Genomic DNA, 24,584 nt, shown 5'->3' on the forward strand with positions numbered 1-24,584 from the left:
AGGAGGGCACCGTAATATGAAATGGCTCACTACTACCACGAGGGCATACAGGTTAATTAACAAAGCATCTAACTGGATGAGATCCATTTGAACCGTGTGAGGACACAAGAAAGCACTTTTGGAATTGTTAAGAAAGAACTTGGATGAGTGGTTTCAGTGATTAGACCCATTTATGATATTATAAGAATGAAAATGAATCATTCAGATTTTATTCTCATTTAGAAGCCCATCAAATCTTAATGATTTTTAGTCGTTCATCTATTTGAATTGCAGATGAAAAGGTACATTATTTAAAACATCCGAGATCAGATTTTCAGAATTGTATAAGATCACAGAAGCGGTGAATCAATACTTACTATGCATCACTGTGCTGTATCTACGTTATACACCTGACTGTTGTAGTTGTGTTTAGGAAATTGATTTGACAGTAAATAAGTTCCCATGGGCTGTAACCGTAAAAAGTTAAAGACCAGCTTGACAATTAGCCAGTGAAAAATATTATCATGACAAACGGCTCCCAGAAGGATTTCTAGAATGGCTGCTGTCAGTGTAATATCCTCAGAGGACCCAATAAGAACAAATCATGGATATATAGGGATTGTGAGGCTGAAAATAAATGCAATCATGCAAAGCACTTTTAAAAATTAAGGCGCTTCACGGTGCAACCATTTTTGGCTGAATGGTTCCATATAAAGACCCAAAGGTTTTTAAATTATAATTAAGATTGGTCAATGGCATCACTCTGAAGAAACTTTTAATAACCTTTGTTTTAAAAGTGTACCTTGAACAGGCATCTACATTATGGTACTATATTCTAATAAAAAAAGATTTAAGATTTTGATCAGGTTTTACAGATTGGTGTTTACTCGGTGTTCATCTAATTCTCTTTTTGAATAGATGCATTTTATATGTCACATAATAAAGCAATATATTTTAATATATGAAACCTATTAAATAGACATTGTGAACAACTGGACAATCACAACTGTAAAATATTTATTTATGGTTGTTTTTTAATTGTATGATTGTATCAAAAATGCAACGTGCATCAGAAAGGGGCGTGGGGGGGGGGGCGTGCGTAAGACCAATTACTAATACAACCAGTCAGTCAATAAATCAAGTACCCCAAACCTTATGTATCTAAAATACATTTTAATCTTGCTCAAATTCACAATTGTTACAATTTGTAATTCAGTGGTAGTACCTCCCTCCTTTCATTTAAACATACTGTACAACAGCGGCATGTAAAGTGTGTTACATCAAGGCACAAGACACGTCCATATTCAGGGAAGCCTTTTTATGAGGCGCTGCTTTAATATGATCCCAAAATACCCTATTGTGCTGAGACACACATTAGAGGAGCATGGGCCAAACCAGACTGTACATACTAACTGAATGTGCTCTCTGCAGAGAAGAAAGAATGTAGCGATGCTCTTCCTCATATCCCAAATGAGTAGAAAAATGATTATGGTTACTGTTCACCTCTCTTTTCTTTTTCATTTTGTCGAAGAGCAAATAAATAAGCAGTTTTAATGTCTGGCCGGATCAGCTGGAGTTGATTCTGATGACGGTGATGCGTTTCCATTCCCAGAGTTCTTGATGTGGACATGATGCTTTCTCTTTAATTGACTGCGATCAAAGAAGAATTGTGGATGTGGTGACCTGTCAAAATATATTCATTAGATCACATCTATAATCATATCGTTGTACATTACTGGGATCATATTCTGTGACATCCACATCATTCTAATGTAATTCTGGTTTAACAACTTAGTCATGTAATTATTATAGTCATGCAATATATTATCTCGATTGCGAGTCACATAAAAATAATGAGCTGAATCTGACACCTGATAGGAGGGCAGAGCTATTCAAAGAGATTCGGTTCATGCACGTACCCCGTGGGCCTACTCCTGAATGAGCCTCCTTCGTCTGCCGAATGCCTGGGAGCCCACATTAGTGGGGACAAATTTGCTGCTTCCGATTCCTCCGGAGCGACTCAGAAAATCTGCCAGGCGATGGGTCACACACGTGGCGGTGTTGCAAGCCCTCTTCTGCGCTGTTACACTAAAAAAAAGAAAATGTTATCAGGATTTATTTATCAGGAAATAAAGTTTAATCAAATAAATTTTTCTGTTCAAAAGTTTATGATTGAGTAATTTATGCAAATGTAATTGGTAAAATGGCTGCAGTAATATTTCTTACCTAAATGGGAACTTAAGCCTGATTACATTTAAATGAATCTGAGTACAAAAATCTCATTCTAAAAATAGCTTTATTAGATCAAAAGCTAAATCAAATCGCTGTGGGTTAAATACGCTTGTCTACCAATGAGAGCTCCCTGATTACACAAATCGGTTATATTAGCTGAATAGATCCAGTGACTGTGTGAAATTAGTGCAACGGTGTCTGTCTGAGATTTGTTACTCTGCCAAAGAAAGTAGAAAAAAAATGTTCTTTCAAGTCAATCAGGCAAGCAAACGTCCACATGCACTCGCATATCAGGGCCAAGCATTGGGATGCAGTCGCCGTCGATTAGATACGATCGGCTGCCTCTCCGTATCCACCGAACGCGTCGGCGTCTTCCAGGCTGCGCTTCTTGCCCGGTGTACCCGCTCCTACGTTGGTGCGTGGATACGTCTGCAGCTTGTGCAGCTCTTGGGACAGTTTTCCCAGCACACAGGTGCTGAGGCTGGAGCAGCGCTTGGACACCGGTCTACCCATGCTGTGAGGAAAGAGACCACATGCAGAAAAACTCATAGACATTTAGGCATGCACAAGCATTTACTGAATGACAGGATGCACGTTGACATGATGCCGTTACGCTCTATACAACAAATCATGCTTTTTTCATGTTTTTACTTTAATGGTTTGATGAGGATGTTTGTAGATCATGCTTTCGTCCATGCCATTTAATATACTCTCTCTCTCTCTCTCTCTCTCATGCATAAAGAGCAAACAAGCATTTACAAATGGCCAATCTCTCATAAACTGGAAGGGGTAAATAATGTTTCATGCAGAGTAAGCTTGGCAGAGAACTAGATTCCTATCTAAAGAACTTTATCACATACCTGTCATATAAAACAAGTATAAATACGGTCGACATAAACGCAGTATTGCGCTCTGCATTTCAGGCTTATTTTCTTGAATGTGAGAGAAACAAATCAGTGCAGATTTTCAACAGATTGCATTTTAAAACACCCCAAAGGATGTTTTTTTACCTGTTTTCTTCAGTAGATTGTTGCTCCATGTCCTCTGCGGTCATTTGCACAAATTCTTTGACAATCGCGTTAAGCAATCGTCTCGCTTCGTAGTCGGTAAGTGTAGCTCGATCTTGTGTGGATTCCAACGCAGGCCTGCAACCCAGCATCTTTAGATTATTAATATGTCTCCCGGCGCGGAGAACCACACAAACGGTTCGTATTTTTCCTACGATAAAAGCACTTTTTGCTTGCTCCACCAAATCCTAAACATAATCAAAACAATCTGCTAAGAGTATGCCACTTAAAAGCTGTCCCGTTGCCAAGTTAAGATTTATCACCGATCAATACTGTCGTAAGCAGAGTGGGTTTGGCCGGGATTCATCTGATGTAATCAAAAGACTGATAGTCCATGATGCCGCAACCTTTAATGAAAACATATGCTCTATAGTCTCCGTCCAAATGACTTGAACAAAGCATCAATTTTACAAAAAAAATAATCATTAAACGCAATACTTTTTCTTTTTTTTAAGAATTGTACCTCACCTGGCAGGAGCTGCGTTCGAGCTGTACGTCTGGCAAATAATCAGAGCATAGGCAACAAGGAAAGCGGAGATCTTCAACATAACCATGGTCTCCTGTAGCAAGACATTAGATTGCATTCAGTCCAGTTGGACAAAAGGACATTTTAAATGTCATGGTCAAGCAAAAAAAAAAATCCCCAACGGGTTTTATCCACCCTCTTGTCAATCTCGCTCGCACACCAGTTGACTATGACATGCACGGAAAGTTATTATTTAAAAAGCGCATTCTTATTCTCTTGTGTGCGGCAAGAGAATGGGAGTTTGTGACATCTACTGTCATGCTCTGTGCTCTAACTGCAGCAATAAAGATATTAGTCTCCTGATTTCCCTTCCAGCAAGATCCTGTGCATTAGTATAATGAGATGCTCTCTCTGCACCCACAGCCAAGGCTAGGGAGCTGTCCGATTCCCCTTGAAACATTCCCGGAGCATGCAACTACAGAGCAAAAGAGTCACGTACGTGTTTTCTCACGTTTAATGGCATTTCACACATACATTGAGATTTGTAAAAAGTACACCATCAAGTCTGGTTCGACTTACCTTAAGATGTTAGGCTTCGTGCGATAGAGAGTAGAAAAGAGTTGTTCCAAAATAGAGAGTATATATCAACTTGATGAAATGTTGAGTCTGTTGCATCAAGCTAAAATACACCTGCCTATATACCCACCATGTGAGTCTCACTATTGACAGTGTGGGTGTTTAATGATTCTGCGACAGCCAACCGGAGCTCTCTGCAACCTCGTCCAACCAATCGGATCCTTCTCTTCTTCTGGAAAATGATAAAGAGAGTGTGTCAGACCAATGACGTCATTCTTCAATCACGAACTGCTCCATTCACAAAAATTCACCGGTGATCAGCAAAATTCAATATCGTTTGGAACAAAATTTAAATAGTACGAAACTCATTTATCAGGGGAAACTGTTAAAAGTAAGTGTATGGGATCTTTTTATAACATCGGATCGATTCTTGCTACAAAATAGCAAACCTTAAAACTCATTCAAGAGCTGTTGGCATCCTTTAACAATCAATATTTATATATTTCTTTTTCATTTTCATAACCCATTGTGTCTTTGTGACATTACACGTATAGAGTTTGCATAATGGCTGATGCTTGCATAAATTTATATAAACATATGAATGAGTGAGGAGGAAACGGCACAAGGCTGGATGCTGCTTCTGTGTGACATTTTCGTAAATCTATTATGTGCAAGACAAATGCTGATGGGTTATCTTAAAGTAGCCGCAATTTAAAAGCTGGGAACATGCTCGAATACCATTTTCACTGTGTTTCCTGCGTGATCGATGGCATCGTTGCTCTTTCCCATATTTGGGTTTCCGGTGATGATGCGCCCTTTCATCCGAATCAAAGAGGTTTTGACCATAACAAGCTTTCCATCTCAGTCCCAATTACTAAACTCTTTGTCTCGAGGCATCAACTGCCTCCTCTTCTTTATTGGCTAAGGCCTAATAAACCATTTCCACCGAGAGACTGTGTTTGCGTCACATAGGAACCCCATTAGTCTGGATGAGCCTTTTAGTGCTATCGAACCCAAAGCCACGCCAGAGACAGAATCAGTAAATCTGTGCGATGTGACAGGACGAGGGACCCCCGCTCGGCTCTGCTATACGTGACGCGAACTTCACTTGCGTGCGTGATGGACTCCTTGAGTCTAATGAAGGGTCATTTCCGTTAGTGGAACACTTACCACGTCCATAGATCAGTGAGTAAGCAAACAAAGTAAGCCGGAGAGTTTCTCCCGCATAAAACTTTTAGTCGATACTGTAACCTTTCAGATTTGGTCATGCTTTAACATCACTCGCTCTGGCCTGCCTTGTGTAAGTTATTTCGAAAGACAGATAATCATTTTTTCAGAGCACGATGCCCTTTGTGATAAGTACGCACCTATGAACCTGCTTAAGTCACGTTTCAAACTCACAAATTCGTACGGTGAGCAATGAGCGCACCTGCTATCATGGATGACATGACTGTTTGAACACCTGCGGATGGAAGTGAACAGGGATTAAGCTAGATTTGTAATGGCTCTGAGAGGAAAACTAAACACAATTCATAACCCTCTCGGAGACACAAAGTAGCACTAAATGGTCAGCGAGGAGCCAGCGCAGTTCATCCTTAGACATTAAGGAAATGAGATTTAATCATTGAGTGTTGCTCATCAATCAACCCTCCGTAGCAAGTTAGAGTTCAGTGTAATCTTGTCTGCGTGCTTTACTGATCACACGCCATGCCTTTATTTAGACAACATTAAAAACCGATGGCATCATCTGACTCGGACTGGCATGCTACCAAGAAGTCACCAAGAACTAACAAAAAGACTGAGATACCTTTAGCTGGATCCATTCAAAACTGCTTATGTGCAACATTAAGGCGGGGTGTGTGAGATAAAGCCATTTCTGAAACGAGGTAGCCTCCATTACCTCATCTTTCGATGGAGTAGAGTAATACTTTTATAATGTGCCGTCTCTGCTGTGAGATCTCACATATGTTTATTGATAAATCTATGGTTCCTCTGCTACTAAATCAATAATATAACGTGTTTCCCGTGGCAGGAGATATTGAATGTTGTAGATGTCCTCATTATATATCACAAACACTGCAATCTTTAACCGGATCCTCTGAGACCTGTTGGGTTTATCTATCCGTACCAATTGAAAGGCTCAGTGAACGCTCAACAATAGAAGCCCAAGACACTGTGGAATGAAGCATCATTATCTCGGTGCATTCAAACTAGCAACTGGTTGATTTACAATGAGATTAGTGAGTGATTACTTACTGGATGCTACCAGTCACACATCCATTAAAAGTGAAATAAAAACATAAAGAGGTTGGATAAGTTTTTGCATTGTGCAAATACATCTGCTTCATTTTCCTCTTTAAAGCTATTACACTCTCAGGGCAGCGTTTCCCACAATGTATCGTTTGTAAATGTAAGCTCATGCAATTTTTATAGGTAGCAGTTAAGATAAAAGGGTTATGTGACTCTTCAGGCACACTCTGAGCTGCTCTTCAATGATGAAGATAAAAGATTTACAAATAAATCTGCTGTGCCACTGTTAATATCCACTGGAGTCTTTGTAGGCATGCTGGAATAGCTTTATGTACTTTTCAGCACTGCAGAAATAAAGGAATAAATCATTTATATAAGCGTATTAATGAAACATATGGATGCCCCATAGTGACTTGATAAATGCATTGAGATCTTCAAGGTGTCACTGCATTGTAAAAATATTTTAGCTGCCGTCAATTTTAAAGTTTAATTAAATTGGCTGCTCAAGTCGTTTAACATTAAAATACATTCAATTTTAAATTCTGACTACACTTTAACAGATTAAGTTAAGACAAAATTTTAAATAAGCTTTTTTTTTACAGTGTGTTTGGTTAAAATAGTCTATAGGAATGCTGTTCCTTTTCTTTCAGGAGGGGTGTTTCAAATCATAAGGTCAAAGTGTGTAGCATAGAACCTGCAGGGAAACACAAAACTTGCTTATTTGCAAAACGCAGTGTTTGTCTGTCTTATCAACACGGATCCATGAATGACTGTAAAAAGTAATGGCCTGGGCTGTCTATTTTAAATGCTTTTTTATAACCTACAATTAACCTCAATCTTAAAACCCCAGGTGAAAAGTAGTACACTTCCATAATGTACTTAAAGTGCTTTATTTTCACACACTAAGTTTTTACTTACTATAGCTACTAAAAAATATTCTTTAGTAATTTTTAAGATGTTAAATTAATGTAAGGGTGGTTTCCCGGACAGGGATTAGCATAAAGGGCACCTATTGTCATTAACTATTTTACATATCCTTTGGTGTGTAAGTGTGTATTAGTACATGTTCACCATGCAAAAGGTACAAACCCCAAAGTAAACGATGACGCGAATAATCGTCTCGAACGTAAATCTCTTTTCTTGGACTACAACAAACACACGGATTGTAGGCAACAGTTTACTTCCTGGGATTGTTGATAAAGACAAGACCGACTTTATAATAATTCCTCCTGCTTGGACTCACAGCCTGTAAGTTAACTCCTGTTAGCATTGCATTGTGAGCGAATCTTTAAAACCTGGTAAGGAGCGTCACATTTCCGGCTCACATCAGAGGTACTCAGGCCAATCGCAACGTACAGATTAGCTGGCCAATAAGGGGCAAAGCGCTTTTCATATCCATGCGTTTCAGGAAGAGAGTGAAATCTGGAGCTACAAAAATGTACGGTGTGTGGAAATAATGTGTTTTTAACCATAAAACAAACAAACACATTGTATTATACCAAATACACAAAATAACATTATTAAGCAATGAAATAGGTGCTCTTTGACCTGGATGTCCACATACGTGGACATCACATTTTTTTGTTATTTGCACCACTTAATTCTGTGTAACTGGAACCTGTTGTACACAAACTTGGACAATTACACTAGAAAAAAAAAGGTTATTATATTTATTGGATCTTCCTAACCCCAAAGAAGACCAACCAAAGATCGGGTCTTAGGAGGTTAAGCCATTTTAAAACAAAACAAAGGAACTATTTTGTTTTTTTTTAGTTTAGTTATATTTCCTAATAAAAATAAATATAACTAGTTTTAACAAACATGCTTTACAAGATATGTCAGTGCAAGTTGTTTTCAGTTTGGACAGTTCTTACATTTATTTTAGTCTAGGACTAGTCTTTTGAGACATCATGAATATGAACTAAAATCCGCTTTTAACATCTCAGTATTAAAAAATATATCAAGTTAACACTTGTATTAAACTTGAACCCATCTTTCATACAAAAATAGGTTCATGTTTAAGTGCCTAAATAATTTTTTGATAACACTTTACAATATTAGTTAACATTAGTTAATGTGTTACCTAATATGAACAAACCACAATACATTTGTTACAGTATTTATTCATCTTTGGTAAGGTTAGTTAATAGAAATAAAGCTTTTAATTGTTTGTTCATGTTAGTTCACAGTGCATTAACCAACGTTAACAGGATTTTAATAAAGTATTAGTAATAATTGAAATTGACAATAACAAAGATTAATAAATGCTGTATAAGTGCAGTTTATGTTAACTAATGTAGTTACCTAATGTTAACTAATGAACCTTATGGTAAAGTGTTACCAATTTTTAAATACATTTTTAGCACATTTTAGATCATATTCATGGTGTCTCAAAATAGCACAAATAAGTACACTTAGATTTTCTTAAAATTATCTCTATAACTTGTATTATATTAAGTACAAACTTACTGCCAAAAATAGAGCACTGTAAGTATATTATATAAGTGTATTTCATTTTAACCTTGGATGCAAAATATCTGGCAACTTCTTGGTATTGTTCTTTTGCAGAACAAACATAACCGGAAAAACGTTTCTTCTTAAATATGATGAAATATATATTATCAAATTAACATTACGCAAAACGTAAAATAGATATAAGTAAAAAGAAAAGCATAGCATTACATTTAGCCTTGAAATCAAACTTTTCCTTTCAGCTGAACGCTGCAGACGTCCCTGTTTGGCTTGTAGCCCATTACTGGGCGTGATCGCATAAAGCGAAGAACTTTTGCGAAACGAGCGAGTCACCGGCCGGCCGGCAGCTCCGATTCAAAGAAATCCTTTTCCCTCGAATAACTCTTCCGACCTTATCGCCAATTAATCAAACACAATGAAATTTCATCCTCCCGTCTAGCCTATAGCCCTTAAGAGGCGGGGGATAAATAGCAACATGTGCAAGATGATCTCCCACAACTCTCTCCTTCTTGCTCTCTCTCTCTGACAGAGAACCGAGGCAGAAACTTTTCACAACGCACAGTTTAATCTTTTAAAATGGTTTCGATTAATCGGGTGCCATCTCTGCTCCATTTGTCTCGGGAGAAAACCCTTCTTTGTTTGTGTAGTTTGTTCACGACACTCTTCGTTTTGCTGGTGATTCGCCAGCTCCTAAAGCAGCGGAGACCCCGAGGGTTTCCCCCCGGACCGACACCTTTACCCATGATAGGGAATATATTGTCACTGGCCACAGAGCCTCACGTCTACATGAAGAGACAGAGTGAAATCCACGGACAGGTACGAATACACTTAACTCCCAGTGCTCTCTCTTTTTCTATAGCTTACATATGCAACATATAAAGCGAGACATGTTATGTCAAATGTTTTCTATTATTGCGATTTGTTTGAAGTATTACAGGGTTTTAAAGTTATTGTGAGGTGTAGTGGTGCTAGTCGTTTACGTCAAACTTTTAATGCATGTTTAAATTAATTTATTTTTAACTAATCAATGAATCAATGTCTCATATAAGGTGTTCAGTACCCCAACGCGGCTGGATGGTCATTATTCCGTTTATTAAGTGAATAACTGGACACGCGTTGATATGAAATTTTGAACATTAAACATATGACTGACAGTACCCGGATGAACCATGCGTCAGATTTAGCGGCTGTTTAGGGGGTAACAGACTTCGCAATGTCGCGACTGACCAATCAGAATCGAGAATTTCACATACGGTACTTGTGTATAATAATGCATTATAAAAGACGCACTCTGAATACCTAAATAATCGGAGTGCGTTGTGCTCGCGAGGTAGGCGGGGTTTGTTTGAAACAAGAGAGCTGTAGACATGCTGAGTCAGCACAGCTCATACTGTACCTCAATGAAATGTAGCCCATAACATCATACTCTGTTCATTAGTAGAAATCTGTTTGGCAAAGATTCTGAATACATGAATATTTTCATTTACCTCCAGATTTTTAGTCTCGACTTGGGAGGAATCTCCACTGTTATTCTCAATGGTTACGATGCAATTAAAGAGTGCCTGTATTACCAAAGTGAGGTTTTTGCAGACCGGCCATCACTCCCTTTATTTCAGAAGATGACCAAAATGGGAGGTAAGTTGACACAGGCACAAAGCTTTTACTTGGAAGCACGCAAGTGCTATGGCCTACAGTTATAGTGGATAATTTTATTTTAGTTTTCATAGAAAAAAAGAAGGTTAGGAAATGATAGTTTTGTTATTATGTGAACCACCCATTTAAACACAATTTAATTTAATTACACAGCTGTGTAATTCAGAGAACAAATCTTTGGCACAGTGATACCTGTGTGCGTCACAGCTGGGGGGATAACTAGAGAAGCACAGTCCCATATCAGGTTATCTGAGTATTGCAGTTCTTGTAATTTTGGGGTAAAATCATGACAATTACTGTTTGACCAGTTATCTTTGTTTAAACAGAAGGTTTGCCATTGCAGAAATAGCTTGGTTTAAATATAGAAACAATGTTTTTTCAACATCTAGGACTTTTGAACTGCAAATATGGTCGAGGTTGGATCGAAACCCACAAGCTAGCTGTAAACTGTTTCCGCTACTTCGGCAGCGGACAGCGGATGTTTGAGCGGATTTCCGAGGAGTGCCAGTTTTTTTTAGACGCCATTGACCAGCAGAAAGGAAAGCCATTCAACCCCAAACATCTCATTACCAACGCTGTGTCCAACATCACCAACCACATTATCTTCGGACAGCGTTTCACTTACGACGACAGCGATTTTCAGCACATGATCGAGATCTTCAGTGAGAACGTTGAGCTGGCAGCCAGCGGTTGGGCATTCATGTACAACGCCTTTCCCTGGATGGAGTACCTGCCCTTTGGGAAGCACCAAAAGCTTTTCCGGAATGCCAGCGAGGTATACGTCTTCCTTCTGCAAATCATTGAGCGTTTCTCAAAAGATAGAGTCGCCCAGTCACCGCGACATTACATTGACGCCTACTTGGATGAGGTGGAGCAGAGCACCAATGACACAGCAACATCTTTTTCTCAAGATAATTTAATTTTCTCGGTTGGAGAACTCATCATTGCCGGCACAGAGACCACCACAAATTGTCTGCGGTGGGCAATGCTCTACATGGCTCTGTATCCCAGCATACAAGGTAGGTTCCCAGTGACTTCACATTTGTTCGTCACACGTTAATGAGGAATCACTAATCGTTATACGCCGCTTCTTTTTTTTTGTGTGCAGATAAGGTACAAAGGGAGATCGATTGTGTCTTGGATGGTAAGCCTCCTGCTTTCGAAGACAGGCACAAGATGCCGTATGTGGAAGCAGTGTTGCACGAAGTCCTACGATTTTGCAATATTGTGCCACTGGGTATCTTCCGTGCTACCTCTCAAGATGCAGTGGTGCGTGGCTACACAATCCCTAAGGGCACCATGGTCATCACTAACCTGTATTCAGTGCATTTTGACGAGAAGTACTGGAGTGACCCATCTGTCTTCTGCCCAGAGAGGTTCCTTGATAATAAAGGGAAATTTGTTAGGCATGAGGCATTTCTCCCCTTCTCAATAGGTAAGCCATTGAAACTTATTGTGAATGCAGTATTTTTGATGCAAATATATTGATATGTTTTAAATGTTCTCTAGGCAAGCGTCACTGTCTTGGTGAGCAGTTGGCCAGGTTGGAGATGTTCCTGTTCTTCACTACATTACTTCAAAGGTTTCGCCTTCAGTTCCCAGAAGGGTTTATTCCAAGTCTCATCCCAAAACTAGGCATGACTCTGCAGCCCCGGCCGTACGACATATGTGTCATCAGGAGACAGCAGTAAATCTTTACCCGCCGTGAGCCTTCTGGCACACGTGCGCTTACCTCAGGGGAGACTACTTAGAAGTGTAAAATTCCCTGTCTTAAATTCTGTCCGGATTACAGCAGGGAATACTGACCTCTGGTATTGGCTCATTCAATTCTCAGAATGTGTCCTCCATAGCTTCACAGAACCCAGCCTGAGCGTGATAGAGTACACATGGAATGGAGAAATGAGTCAGTGCATGTCTGTGTACCGAGCCAAGAACGTACATGGCTGTATTAAAACGTACTGTAGCGTGTCTTTCATAATGTGAATTGAAAGACTTGTACTATGTGCCGAACTGAACATTGTGCTCGTCAATACGAGGTAAAGTATTACGTCAATAATTGACAGGGTGTTAACCTCTATAACAGTTTGGAGGCACGTCGTATTCAACATTCCTTGAATTCCTCCATTTCTGGAGGACGCCAGCTGCCTTTCCAAGAACATTTTGGAAACACTTATGACTCCCGTTGGTTTAATGCCATAAGTCAGCACTGAATGAACAATGGCTTTGGCCTTAGTTTATCTCAGTCGAAAGTTTATCAGGAAATGTGAGACTTTGTGATATTTCTGTGGAAGAAAATGGTGCTATCAGCAAAAGCTTGACTCCAATATACATTGTTTAAGTGTTTTCTGACTTGTTATAATAAAATAAAATCATGCTTAAACATTTTGTAAAGTATGTGTATAAATAAAAACAAAGTAAAACTTCACTGTTTAAGTTTCTGTTCATTAAGCTTTGGGAGCTGGGTTTTCCCACCTTCCACAAGCAACCTTCTGTTCAGCTGTGAATAACATTTATATGCATATAAACTAATCTGAAACGGATGTGTATCTCTAAAAAACCCAGAGATTTACTGAGACTGGAAAAATGTCAATGCACAGTTGGGAATCTATAAACCTTTCAATTATTTATTTTGACAATGCAACATTTTTTGCACCCATTTCTAATTTTCCTTCTGCGTCCCAGTAAAATGTACAGGCCATAACAACCCCCCCCCCCCAATTTATGATGTTTTACAAGTTTGCATTAACATTTCATCAATAGGGTAATATGACAATAAAGCACATTTGGCGTGCTGTCCTATGGAAAGGCTCAGAGCTCAGAATTTTAGTCTGAACCCAGAATCCCAACCGGGATAGATGTACTACTAATTGAGATTGGGGCGATGGGGTGGAGGATGGATGCTGCAAACGAGACCGAGGTGAGGGACGGTTTTATATAGATGCAGATTGGTTGAATTACAAGACCGTGCTCCTCCCAAACATATTTTTATAAACTTAATTTATGGACACCAACTGCACATGACGGAAAATTAAAAATGCGAGTGACTGTTGGGAGCATTGTTGCTTTGGGAAGCTTGTCACAGCCATGCTGTCATCTGCAGAGATAAAGCCAGCCTTTCTTCTGACCTACACTTGGGGATTCATCATCAGCTGACTGTCATCTTACAGGCAAATCCTCCAAAGAGAACGCTTGGGCTTTCATCCGTGACTGGCGACAAAATAATCACTAACACGCTAGACGATGCTTAGTAATTTAAACAGATAATGCCAATAACACAAGCAGGAGTCTGGACTTTTTTAAATAGGTGAAAGTTCATGTTGGGCACACATGAGGTCATCCTTTGGGAAGATTTAAATACAAAAAGGCATATTAAAACGTGGACATGATGTTAACATTTTGTGCAAATGGAGTGAAATTCTTTCCAGATGCTTTTCAATAAATGAGTTGCACACACTTGAACAAATGTTTTTTATCATTAAGTTAATTGAGAGCAAAGGATGGATACTTTTAAAAGGAAACCACCTCCATTTTTCAATTCTTTACTGTTTTTACCTCCACTTAGATTAATTAATTCATACCTATCTGTTTTCAATGCATGCACTTTTAATCTTTGTATACAGTGCTTCGTGAATGTGTTAGCATTTAGCCTAGCCCCATTCATTCCTATGGCTCCAAACAAAAGTTTTATTTTGTGCCACCATACTTACTCATGTAACTACTCATGTAACAGTCTTTAAATAGGGAAAACATGGAAGTGTTTGGTGGCTTCTAAATTCATCCCTGTTTGGATCCTAAGGAATGAATGGGGCTAGGCTAAATGCTAACACATTCACGAAACACTGTATACAAAGATTAAAAGTGCATGCATTGAAAACAGATAGGTATGAATTAATTCATCTAAGTTGAGGTAAGAACATAGGAAAATATTGAAAAACGGTGGTGTTTTCCTTTAAGAACCTTAAATGTAACATGAATTAAACATTTACTTCTATTCTTTTAAACAACTGTATGATGTTTCAATGGTACCCAAAACAGGTACAGATCCGCTAAAAAGCTAAACGCACTCACCCGAGTAAGATGACACAGACAAACAGAAATCAATTAAGCAGAGCTCTTTTTTTCAGGAATGGTGCTTTTATGACAGCTATAAATAATAACAAAAAAAGTCAAATTTCCCCCGGAACCCTGAATAGGCTGAATGGTTACATCAGACATTGCTATTTAAATGCTACATAAAAAGGTTGAATGCCATCATACATGTACTGATGACAAAAACATCAGAGGTCACTGTTCTGATCTGCTGAACCCCCAAGGTGAGATACCACAGTACGCCTAAATGGTTGACAGAGGTCAACACGAGGGGCGGGGACATCGTGACCCTGATCCACCCTTACCTTTCATCACAACCTGAATGATGTTCAGACTGTGTGTTTGGGTTAAACTCTGTGAAGTGGGGATGACGCTGAAGTCCTGATTGAAGAAATAATGAACACAGTCTGGACAGAGAGAGAGAGCGAGAGAGCACCACAAGCTGCTTTGGGTGCACACAAGCCCCCAACACAGAACACACCCTGAGCAGAGGCCAAAAAGTGACTGACTGACGAACAAACAAACGGGCAAAGGGGGAGGGAGATCGAGAGGCATCCGGCATCGCCGTTACGAGGCTGTGGTTCACAACGGCAATCTATAGAAACAAGGGGCTTGCGGCAAAGAGTGGTTATGAGCAGGAACACAAAGACAGTGCACCCAAAAAGAAAATAATGTACAAACAAACAGAAAAACACAACACCCAAAACACATCCACATCTGTAAATAGCATTAGATTTTTAAAAACTCCTGAAACAAGATGATAATTACACGTTCTCAATGTACAATATATGTCAGCTGTATGTAGAAAACAGACGCATTGCTGATTAATTAAAAAATATATAATATAATATATATATATATTTATATATATGCAAGTATTCTTTCTGTGCAGAGGTTAAACACTTGTTTGGTAGTAAAATGTGCACATTTATATCTTTTATCTCTTAAATACACTAGCTTGTATTACACTGCCTACTTGAGAACTTGATTCTACAGAGACGAAATGAGTTTCGGCAAGGTGAGGAAGAGACGGAGCGAGTCGGTCTCCGCCTCCCTAAACTCCCCTCATTATTCTAGTGGAATGCCTAGAGTTCTTGCTTCAGACGAAAAATATATAACTATTAGTATTAAACCTGCCTTATGGTGAAGAATAAGAAAATATAGATTTAAAAAAACAAACAAATTACAGCCTTCGAGGTGAAATCCTAGATATTATGCACTGGCCTGATTACACGTTCGGCAATAATTCTAGTCTGAAGTGAAAGCATGTGACTGTGTGCTTAAATAATGCCAAACGTAAAGTTACCCCAAAGCAATGTATAGTCTATAACATGCATGATAACTTAAACAGTCCAGATTCTTATCAAGGGATCTTTGAAACAGCAAACATGGCTATAACGCTCTGGAGCAACAGATAAGGTTCGATTCCAGTACAATGCACATTAATCTTATTTTGTTAATGATTTGAAAGTTCTTCATACAAAAAATAGAAACTTCTTTCACCTCGGAAAACAACTTTCGACTTATTTTGAAATTGCAGACGTAAATTTTTCGCTAAACAAGGATCGTTCCTTCACATGAATCCTGAGTAACCGTGAAAAAATAGATCTATTTCAACGTAAAAAAGGAGAAACGTCCCTTCATCTGAACAGCTTTTCTGCCCCGTTCGCTATGCTTTCAACACAGATGGACTTTACAGAGATAATAATTCAACAGTTGGCAACTCAGCATTCCTCAAGAGGAAATAAGAAAACGAAACGAACAAAAACGAAACAAATGGAAAACGAACACACAAAAAATTTACATACTGTAATAACAAAGGCAAACAAAAACTGCACGAAGGTGATACACGTGAATAAAAGCATCCAAAACGATGCAGAAGTCAGGTCATTTTTCAGTCAAAATGTCAGCAATTCCACATAGTGACTCTCTGTTCAGTAATACAGTGTTTCATGTCGCCAGCATCAATTGGGGACTGCACGTACAGCGCAGGGTACGTAGTCCATTGTCTGGACCACAATAAAAATAAACATTTCATTTATATATATATATATATATATATATATATATATATATATATATATATATATATATATATATATATATATATATATATATATATATATATATATATAAAATAGAAAAAGTTCAGACAGGCACATTTTAGGATTATGCTTCTTCCTGACACTAGGCCTGAAACGGTTTCAGTCTCTGTCTTTCCGTGTTAATAAACTGTTCGCTTTGGTAACGGGCTTGAATTACATCAACATTGTCTTCTTTTCTAGTCCTTTCTGCATTTTATTTGACTTTATAAGTACCTATGGGAGAGTTAAGAGCTCTACAGTCACGGCAGCTTATCGCTACATCCTTCCCCGCCTGCATTCCTTCTTCTTTTAATCTGACAGCATAATTCTCCATCTTTAAAGCCGTGTCTATTTTCTGCCGATTCTCCGTGGGGTGAAAGTGCATAGGAGTGGGGTTCCCATCGAGGGTCCTCTCACAGTAGTAAGGCCTTTATTTCAACACAACATGAACTGCATTAGTTCCAGAGTGTCGGCACAGTGACTCATTTCAGCAACAGGGTCTTCCTCTGGGTGTCAATGTGTGTGTGTTCGGTCGAAGAAGAGGGAGGGGTCATTCACATTTCTTTAAGCCCCTCTCTGAGCTTCAGTTCGTGCTGCTACTGCCGCTCCTCTTCCTCAGCCTCCTCTTGAATGACGTCGGAGGAAGAGGTGGACGGAGAAAGGCCGGTGCTTTCGGCTTGCTGCTGCTGCTGAGTATCCAGCTCTTTGGCCTTCTCTTCCTCCTCAATGGTTTTCTTCCACACCTTGTGGTTCTCTGTTAAATGCTGCATGATGTTGCAGAACAACCGACGTCGGCCTTTTCTTCTCTCTGTAAGACAAAGTACATAGTTAGCATTTGAAAGCCAACAGAGCTATACACTGCCAAATGTGTGTATGTATCAGTACTTGGTTCAAGATCCTCCTCCAACTCTTCATCTTCAGTTTCAATGTCATCCGTTTCCTCATCATCTTCAGAGCCTTCCTCATCAATCCAGTGTCCTGGCAGCAGGCCAGCAGCATCATAGGAGTTACAAAGAGGCCCAACGATGTGCGTAATAAAAGACTCCTGCAGCTTTGCTAACTGTGGCGAAGAGCGGTCCATGAAAGGGCTGATGGGTAATCCTAAAGAGGCTTCCTCATCACCCTATACAGGCAGAATACAGAAAAGTTGATCTTAGAATGGCACAAAAAAAAGCAAGGGGTTGTACTTTAGGATCAAGTCAATCAAAGCTACCTGCTCATAAAACTCATTGACGATACCCTCCGTCCATTTAAGGTGAAGGCTTCGCTCTTTGGCTGGCCCATTGATATCTGCCAGCTTAATGCACACTTGACACACTAGCAACCTGTCATTTTCATTCGTCCAGTCGACGCCTGGACTGTTCACATCATTAACCTGCGAGAAAGATCGATCGGAGATATTCATGTCGCAGATAAACCATCTCTTTGGGTTTTTGTGCACGGATAAGCTGCATTAGGTTACGTGCAGCAGACTTTAAACGTTACATAAATCACCCGCACGGAAACAAACATGTTGTTTTTTCCAGATGCTAAAAGGTTTTAAGAACCCCATCTAGACAACTCACCTTAGAATTAAACTCTGCTAGAAAGTCAAAGTGCTTCTTCAGGTCAGTGGCGAGGATGGCCTCGATCACTAGAAATCGAAAGCGCTTGAACTCAACGTGGTCCAAATTGCAAAGGAAGTTGAACTCGGGCTGGGAAAGAAAAAGGCTCCAGGCAGAGGCTGCGTGGTGATTCTCCAGAACCGAACGGTCATTATACAACACCGCCTGTGTGTGCATGTGGAAAGATGGAGACAAGCGAGAGGAAAAATAAGGGAAAAAGTATAAAAACGATTTAAACAGTTTCATTTTGATGACTTGGTGATTCACATGGCAGGCATATTCAAAACTAAAGCTAAATGTCACACTGAAAGTAATAAAATAACCAATAACAACAACAATAATAATCTTGATATCTGCCCTAGTTGTCCTTTAATAATGAATAAATTTTACAAATCATCATTTTATTGTTATTGCACAGATCTAATAGCATAACAGTGAGCATCAGTCAGGTCTCATGGGTTTGGCATAACATAAAGGCAAGTAAATTTGGGGGGAAATTATTTTCCTAATACACTACTCCAAACTGAATGATCTATAAATGCATAAATAACACTTATTTGGTCCATCACTAACCTGAGGAGCATTAGTGGCTACAAGAAAGGCATTTGTGCGACCAGGGTGATCATAGTCATGCATAGCAGCTGCTACATATAGTGCCATGAGTTCCAGCGCAGGGACATTCCAGGCCAGACAGCCGTAACTGTCATCTGTGATAGACGAGCTTTTGGACGTTGCATACGCCACCCTGCCTGGGGAGATTCCACTATCTGAATCTAATAAAACAAAAAAACAGAAAGGACTTTCATGTTACAACAGTGAAGAAACACTACAACACGTTCATTCCAGGTAACAGTCCATTGCACAAATCAATATGGTGCCTTGCACAACTAGTTCAAATGTATCACGTATTGACTGAAGATCTGTTCTCGCAAAGTGACAGTACTAAAACATTAAATATACACAACCAAATTTCCAAATAAAAGGACAGCCTTCCCTCTGTAAATTTTTTAGATTTGATTACATTTAAGATCCTATGAAATCACTTTTCTTAAGTTGATATTAACTCATTCCCCGCTAGCCATTTTTTGAAAAGTTGCACGCCAGCATTTTTTGTGATTTTCACAAAAGTTTCACAAAATGCCTTCCAGGAAAGTTTTCTTCTAAAAATATATAAACATATAAATATATCAATTGAAAGAACAGACCCTCTGCTTTCAAACAAACAAAACGGGGGAAAAAAGTTTCATCCTATCTATATTTTTTTCTCTGCTTATAAACTCTTAAATATGTTTTTTTATATATAATTTTTTTAGCAAAAAGCTGAAATTATTGCATTTTTGTAAATTAATTTTGTTAGAGATCAAATTCAGAATGATTATCAAAACATACCCAGAGTTTAAAATGAATAAATAACGCTTTCGCTTCAGTTTTTTTTTCCATAAATTGGGTAAGTGGATAATCGCGGTATTCCAGATTAACATAAAAAATTATCAGGGACACATTTTTTTTATGCAAACGTTTTCTCTTAATTGACGATGTAACTCGTCAATGGCGGGGAAAGAGTTAAAGGGCTTGTGCCTCTTTTCAACAGCCTTACATTATGTCACAGTGAGCCATGATGTACACATTCTAGTTTCAGGTGGTACTTGGTGAAAGGAGATACAGTAACTAACTCTGTGTAGTCCAAGACTACTCATTATTCACTATTTTGGTCTGTTTCCAACAGGTGAAATACTATCAATTTGAAATGCATTCTGCATTACAGATAAAAGCACATTTTGCTATTGTTTAAGAGCATATGTAACCCATCCAGTCTAAATGAGTCGATATGCCCAAAGTCTAATTTTGAGCTACAAGCAAAAGTAAAAATTTTGATTTTGGTCAAAATTGAGGTTTTCAAAAAAAAAATGATTAAGCCATCTAGCGAACCCAATGCTCTAAATAGTGAGTAAACATCTTAAAAGAGATGTACTGTCCTTAATCCTAAACCTAATACAAAGAATGCGTGTCCATCCACTTGCATGACTGACATTTTGGTTTGGTTTTAAAACATGAATGAATTAGAAAATAAAGTGCAGGACTTGCTTGATGTCAAAAGAGTTAGGAGAGATAAAGTTCAGGATCTGATTGATGTTAGGAGAGTTATTAGAAGCAGCAAGACTCAACAACGATTGACCTGACACATCCAATGCGTGCACACAGACGCATTTGACTTCGATATATATATATATGAAGAGTTTCGTTGCAAAACGAGATAACTCAGTTTTTAACATTTTTGTCAAAACATGTTTATTATTATGTTATCATGTTATTATTTTGTTTTATGGTGCTACTGAGCTGTATTTTTTAAGTTTTGAAGGTTTAAATCAAAACAAACCAACTGCAGTTGAATTGATATTAATTGGAATGCACAACCAAAAAACGAGATTATCTGGATTTGCAACGAAACTCTTCATATACAGATCAATGATGTGACGTTAATTATTTTGTGTCTGTATGGTTTAATTAAATGTAAAATATCTTGCGAACCAAGTTTAGAATTTCTGGTTTTATTTCATTTTGAAAGAATTTTGGAGGGAAAATTGCAAAAATGTCAATGTGGTGTAACCGGACTGTGTCAGTTGGTGTAACTAGCATTTTTTTTAAATGAAAATTAAAATATATTTATAAAAAACATGGAATAAAATAAAATCACCTAGTTTAGTGTAATAAGATTTTTTACATACATTTTTACATCATTTGTCTTATTTTGATTATTTAGAAAACAGAGCTGTTTTCAGCATATGTCAGCCAAAATATTACAAAATTATTACAATTTACATTTGGAAATAACTAATAAAAGTATATTTTAAAATGATTTTTTTATCATTACACTTACATGCCATCAAGGTGGATAAAATATTGAATATTTCTCATTCTTTGGCGCAATTGGCGGTTACACCATTTGACATTTTTAGGTTAATTGGCGTAATAGCACTTTTGGGAGTACTTCAACTCGGCGCAGTAACACCCTCCCTCTCCCATTATGAGAGGGAGAAGGGGAGCAGATTTTTCAGGCGAGTCGAAGTACTCCCAAAAGTGCTATTCCGCCATACAATATAGTTCTTCTTTTAAATCCGCTCAGAAAAGCGCTACGTTTTATTTTGTGCCACCAAACTTGCTCGTATACTACTCGTCTTAAATAGGATAAACGTTGATGTGTTTGGTCACTTCTAACTTTATCTCTGAGTGGTACCACTGAATGAATGGGGCTAAGCTAAATGCTATCGAAGTGTCGCAGCGCGCCCCAGCGCTTACGTGCACGCACTAAGATGATAGAGGGATGTATCAACTCTTCTTAGTTAAGGTAATAACATAGTTTAATATTGAAAATGAGTAGACTATTCCTTTAAAGCAACACTAAAGACTTATTGCTCTTTGCTCCCCCTACAGGTTAGAAGCGTAATTGTTCATTAGCCCTGTCGTAAATACTGCAGCATAGCTGGCTCTGATTGGATTTGTAGGTCTGCCGTAAAGCAAGTTTTTGTAGTTTTCACTCGAACTACAGGACCACTACCCGACGGTTGGAAACTTCTTTAGTGCGGTTTTGGCCGATAGAGGGCTGCAAAGCGAATGTAAAAGTGCCATTCACCCTGTTTTGAGTGGATGAACCACTGAAACTTTTTTGGAAACGTTATTTTAAGGTAAAAAACTCTTTGGTGTTGCTTTAACTTTCATAAAAATGGTGCAAATGTAATTTTTTATTGCATACACTATGTGCATTGAAAAAAATCTGATGCGTGCTTTTACAAAAAAAAAAAAAATTCTCATCTTGCCAAACCGTTGTTGTCCCTGACCCATACACAGAATTACAGTTAAAAAAAATCTGTTTTAATAAGAATATAATCTGTTATGTCTTAAGTAAATGTTTGGTTAACTGTTTGGGAACAACATCATTATATTAGATCGTTGCTTTTTCAATGACGGTCACCCTGTTACTGTCATTACACCTGTGGATAGGCGGTCTGCATGTGTGTTTGCATGTCGACGCGAACGGCAATGCAGAAGTAATTATGAAAACCAACGTGTAAAGTATGCCTACGCAAAACTATAATGAGCCCTTAAGATGGCGTTGTTGACATTTTTTGGACTTGGTAGACCCTACATCTTTATATTTTATAAACTGAAAGATCTAGGACATTTCCCAAAATAACTGCAAATGTGTTTGTCTAAAAACATTATGGACATCTGCATCACAGACGGCTTACAGGTGAGTAAATCATAGGTTCAATATAATTTTGGCAGACCTATCCCTTTAACTCTACTTTTCTCAAAACAGACTTTGCTGACTATCAACTTCAAACAGGTGCATGTCATTTTTTTTATTTATTTCAATTTATTTTTCAAATATCAATAAATAATTTTTGATCATTTGCTCATTCCGATTTAATTTGCCAGGACGAGTCAAATAAATAAAACAGCAGGCAAGGTAAAAACCACAAATGTGAAAAAGTTAAATAAGTCTCATTTTAATTTCAAAGCCAAGACACTTATCAAACAATGTAATTATACTGAGTGTTTCACAGCAAACGAACGGCCACATTCAGAAATGATACTCCTCCATCTATTTTTTTTTTTTGGAATATATTTTTTTAAACCTGTACCCGAGCCAGCTAGTGAAGTCACTGGTCTCAGTTTGATTCAACACCTCTGCTTGCCAGAGCTGGCTGCAGCATGCAACAGCAGCAGAGTGACTCACAGTGAACTCCATTTGAGAAATTACAAGGGCCATCAGCAGACTTAAAATAAGCCCTGAACCTGCTGAGCCAGCAGCCGCCATCAGATCTCAATCGCAATAGAGGATCTCTTATCGGAGAGCATTTGCGCCTCTGGCTGGAATCACAAAACCGCACGGCGGTTGTGGGCTCCGCTTTAATTCAGATGGATTCGAGGTTTGAGAGACATAATGAGACATGACTAGAGATACAGATGTTCTAGCCTGAATCAATCCATCATTGACTGTGCAGGAATCTGCAGCTGTTTTTTTCCCACTAAGTATTCTGATGCTTTTATCCAAAGCAGCCCATCACAAAAACTATTTCCCTGAAAGAACCATACCTTGTGGGCACAATCGTGATGGATGTGGGTTTTAAACCTAAACCTTTTACCACCAACTAAACCATGCAACTGAGCAGACAGGTACATACCTGTATCGCTTCCTGTGACGTGCTCATTATGGATCTGCTGAAAGCCTGGGATTGGTCGGGTTGTAAGATACCACACCGCATGAAGGACGTCAGTGGCATGGACACGGTTGTGATCTGGGGTGAGAACGATCAACGTAAGAGAGCAGTTTATAGTTTCGAATAATAACACTAGAGTCTAATTTGAGAAATACTGAAACAATTAAACTTCAACAAGATATTTATTCTCACAGGGGATATCACGATAGCCGTTCTCCAGAGCACAAAAGTACGTCATGAATTCCCGGATGGGGATTTTGAAGATCTCAAACAGACCCGTGTCCTGGAACAAAGTGTACGCCACCTGAGAGAATGCAATAAACAGAACTTCATTAAGAAAAGACGACCAGCGAGCCGTCAAGTCCCTGCAGATTCATGTTTGTTAGATACTGAAGAGGGAACTTAGCATTACGTTCTATATTCAACTCTTAACTTTTCTTAAAGTCTTTAAGATCTTTTGATAATAGTTTGTGTTGGACTAACATAGCTGAGAATCTGGCCGGTCTTCCCTCCCGTCATGTCCATCAGCTCAAAGATCTGAAAGTTCCAGGTGTTGATTTTCCCCATAAGTGCTTCATGATCCATCAGCAGAGGGTCCAACCTGAACTCCTCTTCTCCCTTTCAAAGTCAGAGGGTACAAGAAGAAGTTACGACAAAAGTTGACTCGACCAGAGTAATTGTCTTTTTTAGAAAACGGAGTCAGCTAATTCACATTAGCCTCAAACCCTTTTGGGCCGAACAATAAACTGTGGGTATGCAAAGGGATCCACTTAAGATCCACAGCTATAAATCCAGCCACCACATAATAATGCAAAATCATGGGAACGCAATAATCACAATACATCTGCAGCGAGGGTTATAAACTGCCCTGTTACCACATCAGAACTCTG

The 24,584-nt window shown here is 38.6% G+C and overlaps 3 protein-coding genes across 5 annotated transcripts in view; 1 reads left to right on the forward strand and 2 right to left on the reverse strand.

Annotated features, from left to right (window-relative positions):
- Positions 1-983: 983 nt before the first annotated feature.
- Positions 984-9,392, reverse strand: calca (calcitonin/calcitonin-related polypeptide, alpha). 2 transcript variants are annotated; one of them, XM_065267904.2, is made up of 6 exons: positions 9,253-9,392; positions 4,324-4,552; positions 3,747-3,838; positions 3,222-3,356; positions 1,899-2,067; positions 984-1,662 (listed from the first exon to the last, which is right to left on the reverse strand). In XM_065267904.2, the coding sequence occupies exons 3-5, from the start codon at positions 3,830-3,832 to the stop codon at positions 1,908-1,910; spliced, it is 381 nt and encodes a 126-aa protein (XP_065123976.1). In that variant the 5' UTR covers positions 3,833-3,838; positions 4,324-4,552; positions 9,253-9,392; the 3' UTR covers positions 984-1,662; positions 1,899-1,907. The 2 variants fall into 2 exon arrangements, with proteins under 2 accessions (XP_065123976.1, XP_065123975.1); XM_065267903.2 differs by lacking the exons at positions 984-1,662; positions 1,899-2,067 and adding an exon at positions 2,259-2,725.
- A 213-nt stretch (positions 9,393-9,605) lies between these two features.
- cyp2r1 (cytochrome P450, family 2, subfamily R, polypeptide 1) lies at positions 9,606-13,120 on the forward strand. Its single transcript, XM_065267902.2, has 5 exons — positions 9,606-9,858; positions 10,536-10,677; positions 11,085-11,714; positions 11,804-12,130; positions 12,205-13,120. Exons 1-5 carry the CDS (start codon positions 9,619-9,621, stop codon positions 12,384-12,386), a joined length of 1,521 nt encoding a protein of 506 aa, XP_065123974.1. The 5' UTR covers positions 9,606-9,618; the 3' UTR covers positions 12,387-13,120.
- Positions 13,121-16,855: 3,735 nt separating this feature from the next.
- pde3b (phosphodiesterase 3B) overlaps positions 16,856-24,584 on the reverse strand; it is a 51,630-nt gene continuing 43,901 nt past the window's right edge. For both annotated transcript variants that reach the window (XM_065267862.2, XM_065267861.2), the window contains exons 9-16: positions 24,178-24,312; positions 23,887-23,998; positions 23,659-23,772; positions 19,046-19,245; positions 18,434-18,637; positions 18,082-18,243; positions 17,754-17,991; positions 16,856-17,676 (exon numbers count right to left, since the gene is read on the reverse strand). In XM_065267862.2, coding sequence (XP_065123934.1) covers positions 17,465-17,676; positions 17,754-17,991; positions 18,082-18,243; positions 18,434-18,637; positions 19,046-19,245; positions 23,659-23,772; positions 23,887-23,998; positions 24,178-24,312 — 1,377 coding nt within the window. In that variant the 3' untranslated portion in view covers positions 16,856-17,464. The remainder of the gene's footprint in view (positions 17,677-17,753; positions 17,992-18,081; positions 18,244-18,433; positions 18,638-19,045; positions 19,246-23,658; positions 23,773-23,886; positions 23,999-24,177; positions 24,313-24,584) is intronic.

This window comes from Paramisgurnus dabryanus, chromosome 2, assembly GCF_030506205.2.
Source record: "Paramisgurnus dabryanus chromosome 2, PD_genome_1.1, whole genome shotgun sequence".
In the NCBI taxonomy this organism is placed as follows: Eukaryota; Metazoa; Chordata; class Actinopteri; order Cypriniformes; family Cobitidae; genus Paramisgurnus; species Paramisgurnus dabryanus.